This window comes from Pagrus pagrus (genome assembly GCF_965226575.1).
Source record: "Pagrus pagrus genome assembly, chromosome: 20".
In the NCBI taxonomy this organism is placed as follows: Eukaryota; Metazoa; Chordata; class Actinopteri; order Spariformes; family Sparidae; genus Pagrus; species Pagrus pagrus.
This window is the reverse complement of record NC_140207.1, coordinates 25407059-25419079: the sequence shown is the minus strand read 5'-3', so window position 1 is coordinate 25419079 and position 12021 is coordinate 25407059. Positions and strand designations below refer to the sequence as shown.

Genomic DNA, 12021 nt, shown 5'->3' with positions numbered 1-12021 from the left:
GACAGCTCTGATGGAGGTCTGTATTTATTAGAGGATGGGCTGATACTGAAACCGATTATTTGTAAACAAGAAGAGAGATAACCCATATTTGGAACCAATATACATTTGCAGTAAAAATAAAAATCTTAGTGTCAAAGTTGAGAATAACCAGGAAATGTAACTAACAAACATTTTATCAATTAATGTACTCAAGTACAATTTTGAGGTACTTGAGTATTTCCATTTTCTGCTACTCAATATTTCCACTCAACAACATGTATTTGACAACTTTAGTTTCTAGTTACTTTGCAGACTCACATTACTCAGTGTTGACAGACTATCACTTGTGACGTGTAACCAATCAGATAGTGTTGTGGGACATTGAGTGAGACCACAGAGTTGTGACTACAGATAGAGGTAGGATGCAGCATCAGAGCCAGAGCAGAGAATTTTTAAATCAATTTATTTTACCGGCAATCGGACACAAAAATCGAAGATACCAATTATCTGAAACATGCTGAATATCGGCCCCGATAATTGGCCACGCTGACAATTGGTCAACCCCTACTCAAAACAATCTCACCATATGAATCTGGAATTCATTAGTGACCCTTTGGATGTGTAGAAGAACACTTTAGAATAACACTAACATTATTCACAGAACGCTATTCAGAATGTTTTTTTTACATTTTTTTAACATTCTGTTATGTCCATTCTGTTGATTATCCACATTGCTAGTGGATATAGTTGTGATCAGTGCATCACTAACATGCAAATAGCAAATTATATGTCTTTGTTTGCAGTTTATAGTGTAAATCAGTAAAGCTATTTATGTGATTAAATTTGTCGGCAATACTATTTAGGCCTATACTTGGAAATTAGATTGTAATCAATATGACTTAAGCATGGGTTAATTTGTCCTCATGAGTAGGGAAAGACCGATAATCAGACCCATTTTTCCTTATATCAGTATCAGTTATTTTTCTGTCAGATTGCTGATAAAATAAACCAAATTAAAAATGTGCAACTTTGGCTCTGATGCAGCATTCTCTCACACAATGCCCCGCCCACAACTATATCTGACTGGTAACAGGTCACAGCTACTAGCCTATAAACTGGATAATCTGAATCTGCACAGTAACTAGTAACTAAATTTATCAAATAAATGTAGTGGAGTGGAAATATAAAGTAGCAGAAAATGGAAATAATCAAGTAAAGTACCTCAAAATTGTAGTTAAGAACAGTACCTGAGTGAATTATACTTTCAACACTGGTTGTTTGAAATGTCAACACAAAGATTTTCATTTTTACTGCAAATCAATATCGGTCCCAAATATCAGTTTTCAGTCTCCTTGATTTCTAATAATCTGACCTCTACTTATGACTCTGTATTATTTTACCTGCCGTCTGTGCCCTTTACCCTTTTGTTAAACCTGCTTAAATATCTTTAAAAAGAGGACAGTGGTGAGTGTTTGGTGGATGATCAGGCTCATCTCTAGAGAAACTCTAATGGGATCTGTGACTGGTTTATTGTCGGGTTTAGTGTGAATTTGATTGTAGTGGTAATTCTTGCAATATTGCATCAATCATTGCACATATTAGTCAGGATATGATGCACCATCTAGTCCTAATTGTTTATTGTCATCCAAGATGTTTCTTTTATACACATTAAAGTTCCTCTAGATTTTTTTTGTAACCTTAAAAGTACAAACTGCGCCTATGCTTTTCCGCAGTGAATGTTTATCTGGTGGCTCGTTCAACAAGCTGTGGTGCAGGAAAATCATTTGTTTCTATTTAGGTCATAAAAGTACCAACAACATAACATGATTCAATTAAAAGTCTTGCATTACAAATGATGCAAAGTAAAACTACAAAAGTAGTCCTGGTGTTTTAACTTTTTTGACAGAACTAAACAATAATGGAACATGCTTTGGTGAATCACACCTCGTTCCTTAGTGTGAGTTTAAATTAGAGCGACACTGCCCCCTGCTGGCTGTGTTGTGTCATGGAATCATATTCAGTCTGGCTCTGGAAAGGTTGACTCATTAAAAAGTTCATAATAAAAGGTCACATAAATGTTGACGGAAGGGAATAAATTAATTCTGCTCTGTTTGAAGTTCAGAAAGATCCTCATCATATTGGTCAGGCCAGTTGTGAACCCCTGCTCACAGATGGCATTTCTGGAGGACTGTTCATATCTTTCCCAGTCTGCAGTCCAGATATGGTAGGGTTAAGAAGTGACTGCAGTGTTATGAAGACACATACTGATACAAACAAAGTGATAATAACTAAAGACGTCATGCAAGCTTTGTATTTCAGACAGCTCAGTCATGGAGTGTGCTTTCCAGTTATGATTGAATAGATGCAACAAACCAATCCGATCAGCTTTGCTCTGCTGTGTGTCAGTGCATCACTGTGCTGACAATGCCTCAGCCAAACTGACTTTTGGACCACATCTAGAAATACAAGTCCATTCAGCTATTTGTTGGTCAGAAATTCAAGGAAATCCTTGAACGACAAGGAGCAACTGTGGCAGGCTGCCGCCCTTGATGGCGCAGGAAGTCTACTCAAATAATAAACCTTTATTGCAAAATGAAAATAAAACCCAAACTCACAACTCCTCTCAGAACCTTATCATTGCTGTGTGCCTTAGCTGCCAAGTTTAATGTTTTCTTTCATAAAGTGAAGCCACACTAGCACGTCATGCACATATGTAGCCTTTGTTTGCAGTGATACAGGGTTTTTCAGCTTTTTCAGCAACCAAAGCAGATCCAAAATTCAATTTTTCTTATGGATGCCTGACTCTTGGAATATCGGTTCCCAACGCTACTGTACTGTAGTGTGATTATACCTTGTTTACAACAAAATATGGTATAGTACTCTTAGAACCGGACATAACTCATAATCAATATACCTAAACATGAGATCTGTTTTGTGTTTTTCATGGCGGACAGTATTCTTAAATATAGGCTGCTTGTTACTGGCCAGGCTTATGAGATAACCGCTTTCACTTTCTCAGCTGTTGGATACAACAGAGGAGACTGTCTTAACTCTTAATGAGCCACTGCATTTATTAGCTACATTACTGCCAGATTAACAACATAAACAAACTGATGACCGTTTATTCCTCTGCTCTGCTTGGATTCACGTCTCTTTTCTGACGCTCTCTTGCTCCACCACACACTCCCTACCCACAGCTCACACAACACACACACATGTTGTGTACTTTCTTATGTTTGTGGTTGTTTATTACAACAGGGAAAAAGGCTTTGCTTGAGAAAAGGCTGCAGGCAGCAAGACAGAAGACTGCTGAAAAAACAGCTTGGGAGATCCATCAGAGCGCAGAGGACGAGAAGATAATGATAATGGAAACGTTAAAATACCGGAACTGAACTGGACTGCGAGGTGTTTAATGCCATGTATACATAACATGTACAGTATTACTGACTGATGGAATGACTGAGTAACCACATTCATCCTATAGATACAGAAACAATAATATGGCTGCAGCATTAAGACTTGTAGAACTGAAGTTACTACAGAGAAACCTCAGGGTAAAAAGGTTCAAACTACAGTAGAGCCCAAACATACTTTGGGGCCAATGACTAGTGAGTTAAACATTCTGATACATTGGCAGATGTACACACATTTTTTGCAATGTTTCCTCAAATGTGGTTATCACTTATGATATAGATATGTAATAGAGGCAGGATGTTTTACAGTTGAGTAATCAATTTTATTGCTCAAAATGACACCAGTGCACTGAATCAGTAAACTTCACTGGGAATTTAGTAATTATACATTCCCCTGATCTTTATCTACATTATGATCTCTTTAAGAACGTTTTTGCATTGGCCCATATTGGACAGCATATATGCTCATACCAGTATAATATCGGCCAACTGATATATTGGTCAGGATCCAGCTAAACCATTTCTATTAACCTTTACCACAAGCCCCGTTCTTTATCCAGAAACACAGGTGGTCCGCCTGATTCCTTAAATGACAACTTCTTACAAATCAACATTTTCTCCAGATAAGAAATAAATTAATGAAATCAAAGTGAGCTCCTTCAGATGAAGCTGAATGAAAGCTGCTGTGTTTCCTGGGCTCTCATTAAACTCAGTGTGTGGCCACGTTGTTGGAAGCAGTAACAAAGGCTTCTGTTTGACATTTCCCTTCTCATTAGTTCAGATCTGTTAAAGGCAGAAGCAGACTGAAATACATTAAAAGCTGGAGGACTGAATTAAAGCCTCTCCATTCACACACACACACACACACACACACACACACACACACACACAGACACACACACACACACACACACACACACACACACACACACACACACACACACACACACACACACACACACACACACACACACACACACACACGTAGTTAAAGCAGCAATACAATACTGTGGGGGTAAAATCTCAGTCCTGCTTCTTCATTAAAATCTCACAGATGGATTCTGACATCAGTGGGGTGAGGGGGATGCACAGCTGCACATCCCCCCACACACACGCAAACATCTCAAGTAAAGTGTCTAAAAATAGCTTTGTCCTTTGCTTTTACGAACTTTCCTCCTTCATCCTTTGTCTCCAGACATTTAGAAGCCAGTCATCATATAAAGAGGATATGGGAATTTTCATTACAACGCGATTAGCTGCTGGGCTTACAGTGTGAAATAATATTGACAGCTCTTACTCCCACTGAGCTGAGGACTGACTTCCAACTGACAAGCCTGGATATCTAGATAATCCTCCCAGGAAGCTCCTTTCCCCCCCAATATGAGCTGAGGGTGGCCCTGTGGGAGAGGCCCATCTCTGTGCTTCACTTTATTAAAGCTAATCTTGGGGAAGATGACTAGAGGACACACAAACACATCAGTTGGCTCAGAGGGATGCAGGGAGGGAGGATGGTAGGAGTCTGTCTGGTTTCCTGTCAGTATGTGTGGATGTAAAATCGCACTTACTGCATCTTGGTCAGCTTTTCTGGATGCCAGGGCCTCACTCTTGGCTTCGAACTCAGCCTGGATGTTGTCCCTCCGTCTCATCACAGCCTGAGACAGACCAACAAAGACTTACTTTTAATAAAACTTGTGAAAAAGTGAATGTTTTGAAGTGTGATTCTACACATTTTACAAACATTTTTACAAAGCATCCTAACATCTGTGGTCACTGCTGTAGAGAAATCAATTTAAAGAAATGATGCTGACTGAACTGCGGAGCCTTCCTATCTTGGATGCTTCCAGTCAGGGTGCTTTCTAATTGAGAAAGGTAAACAAGCATCACATGGATATAAGGAAATTCACTGATAAAGGAAAATAACTACGGTGTTGAACTAAACTACAAGAGTGATTTATTAGCCCAGTTGAAAGTGGCAACAATGTAAAGGCTTATGGTAGATTTATGTTTGTGTTGAAATTAAAGTTTGTTTAATGTAAAGTAAAGCTAAATGCCACAGGCTAATTATAGATGTAGCTATGGACTAATGGCTTTTTATTTGTTTTTATTTTAGCTCTTACGTTGTTGTTGTTGGTCATAAAGAATTGCTTCGAGGAATAAAATACTTCAGACCACCACCAGTAAAAGCTTCATTCATTTTAACTGGCGCTACACTACTATTTGCAACACACACCCACAGTAACTTTGACGAGTGGTTAACAACACCGTTGGGTAAACTCAACGTCTTAATTTTACCTTTTCAATGCTGTTTGCATTGGCTGAGATCTATAGGGATGCAGGCGCCCTGGCTTGCTTGAGGCACTGAATTGAATTGAACGTGCGCAGCATTTGGCTAGGAGGGGCAGGTGGGCGAGGGTGTTAAAGCAACACTAGGTAGCTTTTCGACCTTAAAATAATATTTCTAAACCCAGTTAAGTGGTAGAATAACGGTTAATAGGATGAACGGTGACGCCCCTGCAGCCTGAGGGGGGTCGCGCCGGCAGAAACCGCACTGTGTAACTTCCCAGAGCGGGTAGGGACATACCTGACGTAAAGAAGTCTAGTGCGACCTGCTTTACGGCACGTTTATTCGTCGGTGGATTTAGCCAGCAACTACTTGGATTTTTTGTAAACCAACGCCATGGCCAAGCCAGCTAAAAAAAACCAAGAAGGTATTGTCTGAGGAGGCGAAGAAAAGAAAAAGAGAAAGTGATATAACATGAGCCGGACATGGATAAATATTGGACCAGCTTACGCTCGGTGGTGCGAGCTGAAAGAACTTACGGTGACCTAGCCTAGATGCTACTGGATTTGTAAGTCATATATTACATATATACATATTTATTATCTTACCGACTTTTACTTTGAGTTGATTTGTTGTTATGTGGTGTTCATTGGGGCACTATTTGTCCACAGTTTATAACCGTAATAAAGCCGGGAGATAAGCTAATGCTGTCCGTTTCGATAGCTTGCACGTTTTCATGTAGTGACTGTAAACGATGACTAACTTACTAAAACACTATGAACGTCTTGTCTTGTAAAGTTGCAGATTTCTTAGTTCATGCTGATAATCAACATAATAGTTGAACAGTGTGGTCGGGAGGTAACGTCAGGCTATTGTTGTTACCGGTAACGTTAGCATGCTACTTAGCTACTGTTGCCGTCCGAGTTGGTTGTAGTTATTACGCCGAACACAACGTCAGCTTGCAAGTTTTCATGTAGTGACTGTAAACGATGAGTAACTTACTAAAACACTGTGAATGTCTTGTCTTGAAAAGTTGCGGATTCCTTAGTTCATGCAGATAATCAACGTAATTGTTGAACAGTGTGATCGGGAGGTAACGTTAGCATGCTACTTACTGTTGTCATACCGAGTTGGTTGTAGTTATTACACCGAACACAACGTCAACTTGCGATTGTACTTAGTAACTCCCGAAAACGTAGTTATATCTTCAGATGTTACTAAACACATTCAAGCCCAAGTGTTGTGTTTTGGAAGTAACTTAGTCGGTGCAATCACTACAAACAACTCGGTATGAGAATAATTCTAGCATGCTAATGTGCTGTGCAGCCTATATGCTAACAAACTACCAGCTGCTATCTCTGAATCCAGCTTGTTGTTGGCACTCGTTTGACGTTTTTTCAGACGATTTCGTCATTTGCTGGCTCTGTCAACAAATTCACGTGTATTCATTTTGCCCAGGGATGCTCATACAGGGACAGTATTTACGACTCTCGTAACAGATAATTGCGCTTCTCAACCAGCCGGGGGTAGTAATGAGTCCAAACTACCTAGTGTTGCTTTAAAATGTAGCGCTCTGATTGGCCAAAAGCTTTTCACTCCACTTACACGCAGATTGTTGTGACTCAGCGGCAGAATCAACTTCATAGATTGAACTTGCACAGAAACTGAAACCGGCGAACTGCGAGATGCAACAAAATGCGTACGTGGTGAGCAGCAATTCGTACAAGCGTACTTAAGGGTCAAAATGCGTGCCGAGTACGAAAAATGCGTACATGTTGGCAGGTCTGCAACAGTTAGGCGCACTGAAACGTTGCCCTCTTCATTTCGGTGCACATTTGAACCAATTGAGCTGTTCGGTGCCCTGGAGCTCCCGACTCGCAATCTACAGTGATCGTTTTGGCATCTGTTAAATGTAGTCTGTGTGCCACGAGTTTATCAGGCAAGAAAACACTATTTCTAATAGATCATCACTGCCGTTTGTGATTACCTTTTTACATAGATCTATTTATTCCTCAGAGGAGAGCTCACACACAGACAGAAAAGTTGAAACCTGTCCCTGCAGATCGTCACACACATAACACTTCTAAATTAATTGTTGCAGCAGAAGAAAGGTCCTGCTTTTCCAGGAACACATAAAAGTCTCCATGTGATAAATTAATCTGGTCATTATAGAGAATATGAGAGAATATGTGTGAGTGGAAAAGAGCAGTGGAGCAGAACTGAGCAGAGGAATGCACTTCAGCCAGGCTACCTGGTCACCTCTCGCCAACATACACTGAGTTGATTAAACCTGCTTTCTGGAACCGGCCCCAGCTGAACATATGGATGAGCAGAGATGTCTCCTCCTATTTTCTGTCATGAAGAGGGGGTTAGATGTGAGCAGTGTGGTCTGGGCTCACCTTCAGGGTCTCAGCACACAGGACATACTCATGCAGGGCGGGTACAAGGACTTCAGACAGATGGTAGATCTGCTCTTCTGTTTCCTTACTGCACCGCTCCACACAGCTGGCAACACCGTTCAGTGACTCCGCCAGCTCCTCCTCTGACCCCGCCCACTGGGTGTAGGTGGGGCTGTACAGCTTCAACTCATCCACATATTCTGAAAGCACAGAGGAAAAAAATTAAACATGAACAACACAGATGGATTCAACGGTCACAATGATCAAGGATATATTGGCAGAAAGGGAATATAATATTCATCATTATGTTTTCATTAGCCAGTAGTTATTATCGTAAATTATATGTATGTATAATCCCCTGAAACTAACAATAATGGTGTGGTTCAGGGTACCTCTCTGCTCCTTGATGATCCTCTGGGTGACTTTGTCCACAGAGCAGATCTTGTTACTGAAGTCTTCCACATACTCCTGCATCAGTGTGAACTCCTCCGGCCGGCTCCTCAGGCCTCGTACCGAGTTGGCTACCGCTCTCACTGTCTCCCCCATTCTGCTCAGGAAGCCTGGACCCTGTTTCCTGTGAGACGACAACTCCTGCCAGAGTCAATAAAGTTTTTGTTAAATGTTTACACTGGTCTAAATGTATTACATACAACATGAATTTAGACAATAAATAAGATGTCTGATTAGGGAATTAACCTGAATAAATCTGTGATGAGCAGCAACTATTTGGCTTCATGACATCAAATAGCTAATACAGCAAGCTTCATTCAACAGTGTAAGCATTAAAGCATGAAGTGTGTGTGTGTGAGTGTGAGAGAGAGTGTGAGTGTGAGAGAGTGAGAGAGTGAGAGTGAGAGTGAGAGTAAGTGTGAGAGTGAGAGTAAGTGTGAGTGTGAGTGTGAGAGTGAGAGTGAGAGTGAGAGTGAGTGTGAGTGAGTGTGAGTGTGAGTGTGAGTGTGAGTGTGAGTGTGAGTGTGAGTGTGAGTGTGAGAGTGAGAGTGAGAGTGAGAGTGAGAGTGAGTGTGAGTGTGAGAATGAGAATGAGAATGAGAATGAGAGTGAGAGTGAGAGTGAGAGTGAGAGTGAGAGTGAGTGAGTGTGAGTGTGAGTGTGAGAGTGAGAGTGAGAGTGAGAGTGAGAGTGAGAGTGAGTGTGAGTGTGAGTGTGAGTGTGAGTGTGAGAGTGAGAGTGAGAGTGAGAATGAGAATGAGAGTGAGAGTGAGAGTGAGAGTGAGTGTGAGAATGAGAATGAGAATGAGAGTGAGAGTGAGAGTGAGAGTGAGAGTGAGTGTGAGTGTGAGTGTGAGTGAGTGTGAGTGTGAGTGTGAGTGTGAGAGTGAGAGTAAGAGTGAGAGAGACCTCTGCTGTGAGGAAGACTTTTAAGTGCTGGTTGTAGGAAAGTATGGGATGTTCAGATATCTTGTTGAGGAAGCGGTGCAGAGCTTTCCTCCTGGTCTCAATGAAGTCATCGTTGAAGCGCTCCACCATGCCTTTCATCACAAACTTCTCTGGGAGAGGCTGAGGACACAGGGAGACAAGGCAAGGTGCAAGGCAGATACAGACAACCAACAGAAGATTACAGTTTATTGTTTTTACAACCTAATAGTTGGTTTCTCTGATGTACTTTCATATACAGTACTATGCGAGAGTTTTAGGCAGGTGTGAAAAAATGCTGTAAACTAAGAATGCTTTCAAAAGTGGAAGTTAATAGTTAGTTAATAGTTTATTTTCATCAATTAACAAAATGCAGTGAATGAACAGAAGAGAAATCTAAATCAAATCAGTATTTGGTGTGACCACCCTTTGCCTTCAAAACAGCATCAATTCTTCTAGGCACACTTGCACAGAGTTTTTGAAGGAACTCGGCTGGCAGGTTGTTCCAAACATCTTGGAGAACTAACCACAGATCTTCTGTGGATGTAGGCTTCCTCAAATCCTTCAGTCTCTTCATGTAATCCCAGACAGACTCCATGATGTTGAGATTAGGGCTCTGTGGGGGCCATACCATCACTTCCAGGACTTCTTGTTCTTCTTTAAGCTGAAGATAGTTCTTAATGACATCGGCGTACAAACTGCCTTCTGCTACAGCCAAATATTTCAGATTTTGACTCATCAGTCCAGAGCACCTGCTGCCATTTTTCTGCACCCCAGTTCCTATGTTTTCATGCATAGTTGAGTAGCTTGGCCTTGTTTGGATGTCGGAGGTATGGCTTTTTGGCTGCAACTCTCCCATGAAGACCAATTCTGGCCAGACTTCTCCGGACAGTAGATGGGTGTACCTGGGTCCCACTGGTTTCTGCCAGTTCTGAGCTGATGGCACTGCTGGACATCTTCCGATTTCGAAGGGAAATAAGCTTGATGTGTTTTTCATCTGCTGCACTAAGTTTCCTTGGCCGACCACTGCGTCTACGATATTCAACATTGCCTTGTTTCTTTGTGCTTCTTCAAAAGAGCTTGAACAGCACATCTTGAAACCCCAGTCTGCTTTGAAGTCTTTGTCTGGGAGAGACCTTGCTGATGCAGTATAACTACCTTGTGTCTTGTTGCTGTGCTCAGTCTTGCCATGGTGTATGACCTGTGAAATGAAACTGTCTTCCACAACTTCACCTTGGTAGCAGAGTTTGGCTGTTCCCCACCCAGTTTTAAGCCTCCTACACAGCTGTTTGTTTCAGTTAATGACTGTGTTTCAACCTACATGTGAAATTGATGATCATTAGCACCTATTTGGTATAATTGGTTGATCATACACCAGACTACAACCCTACAAAATCCTTGACTTTGTGCAGGTGCACCTATAAGAATTGATGCTGGTTTGAAGGCAAAGGGTAGCAACACCAAATATTGATTTGATTTAGATTTTTCTTTTGTTTGCTCACTTTGCATTTTGTTAATTGATAAAAATAAGCAATTATTATTTATATTTTTGAAAGCATTCTTAGTTTACAGCATTTTTTCACACCTGCCTAAAACTTTTGCACAGTACTGTATGTTAGACTGCTTTGTGGGTCTTTACAAATACAGACCAACAGCAGAGGCGTCACTACTGAATTCAATTTCTTTTAATTGAATCGAATAATGACCTTAAAATTAAAAGACAATTTGAATCGTGAATGTGCATATACTGTACAATAAATGTATTCCAATTCAGATAAGTTGCTGTAACCTGTCCTAATGACTCAGAAGATATCAAAGTTAAATAAAAAAAATGTCATGTCTCTTCATGTTGATTCTCATACAGTGTAAAAATGAATGAATATTTAGTGTGTGTGACGTGTGATGTGGTAATCATCCAAAACTGGTCCAAGTGGCAGCAGCACAGAAGTGTTCAGCAGATGATGTTGTAAGCTGATACATACATGGACAATTAGTGTTGGGTGGTTTTCTTCCAGTCTGCTTCGGAGCCACAGGAAGTCCTGGTAGCGCCTCCGTACCTCGTACTCACTGGAGTCAAACTCGCTCCGTGTGGTCTGGAGAGAATAGTTGCAAATCATTACCAAGACACCATTAAGCTTTATCCCTGGTATGTCAGGTGGTGGTAGTGTTGTCATGACAAACATACATGAGCCCATATTTATCAAGCGTATTGGGATTTGTCCTAGGAATTGCACTGAAAGTTAAACTAATGTACGACTAAAACACTCCTGAGCCTAAGAGGATGAAGAAACATGTACATAGCAAAGCTCTGAACTCCTTTCTACAAAATGTTTCATCCCCCCTCTCCCCATTTCCATCACAGTTAGATTTACTGTTAGGTCATTTTGAAACAAGACTAGCTTTGTAAAGCCTTACAGCTGGCCAGACTGTTTTTCTGCTGCTTTGTGTACAGTGAAGCAGAAACATAAATCTGTTGCTTCACCTGACAACATGGTAAATTGTAAATGGACTGTATATCTGGCTTTTTTAGTCTAAGTGACCATTCAAGTGCTTTTAAACACAGGTCAGCATTCAC

At 40.9% G+C, this 12021-nt stretch overlaps 1 protein-coding gene across 1 annotated transcript in view; it reads right to left on the bottom strand.

Annotated features, from left to right (window-relative positions):
• Nucleotides 1–12021, bottom strand: part of snx7 (sorting nexin 7) — a 61139-nt gene that overhangs the window by 37492 nt on the left and 11626 nt on the right. Inside the window, exons 3-7 of the mRNA XM_084340963.1 lie at nucleotides 11429–11539; nucleotides 9432–9590; nucleotides 8465–8663; nucleotides 8073–8272; nucleotides 4958–5044 (exon numbers count right to left, since the gene is read on the bottom strand). Coding sequence (XP_084197089.1) covers nucleotides 4958–5044; nucleotides 8073–8272; nucleotides 8465–8663; nucleotides 9432–9590; nucleotides 11429–11539 — 756 coding nt within the window. The remainder of the gene's footprint in view (nucleotides 1–4957; nucleotides 5045–8072; nucleotides 8273–8464; nucleotides 8664–9431; nucleotides 9591–11428; nucleotides 11540–12021) is intronic.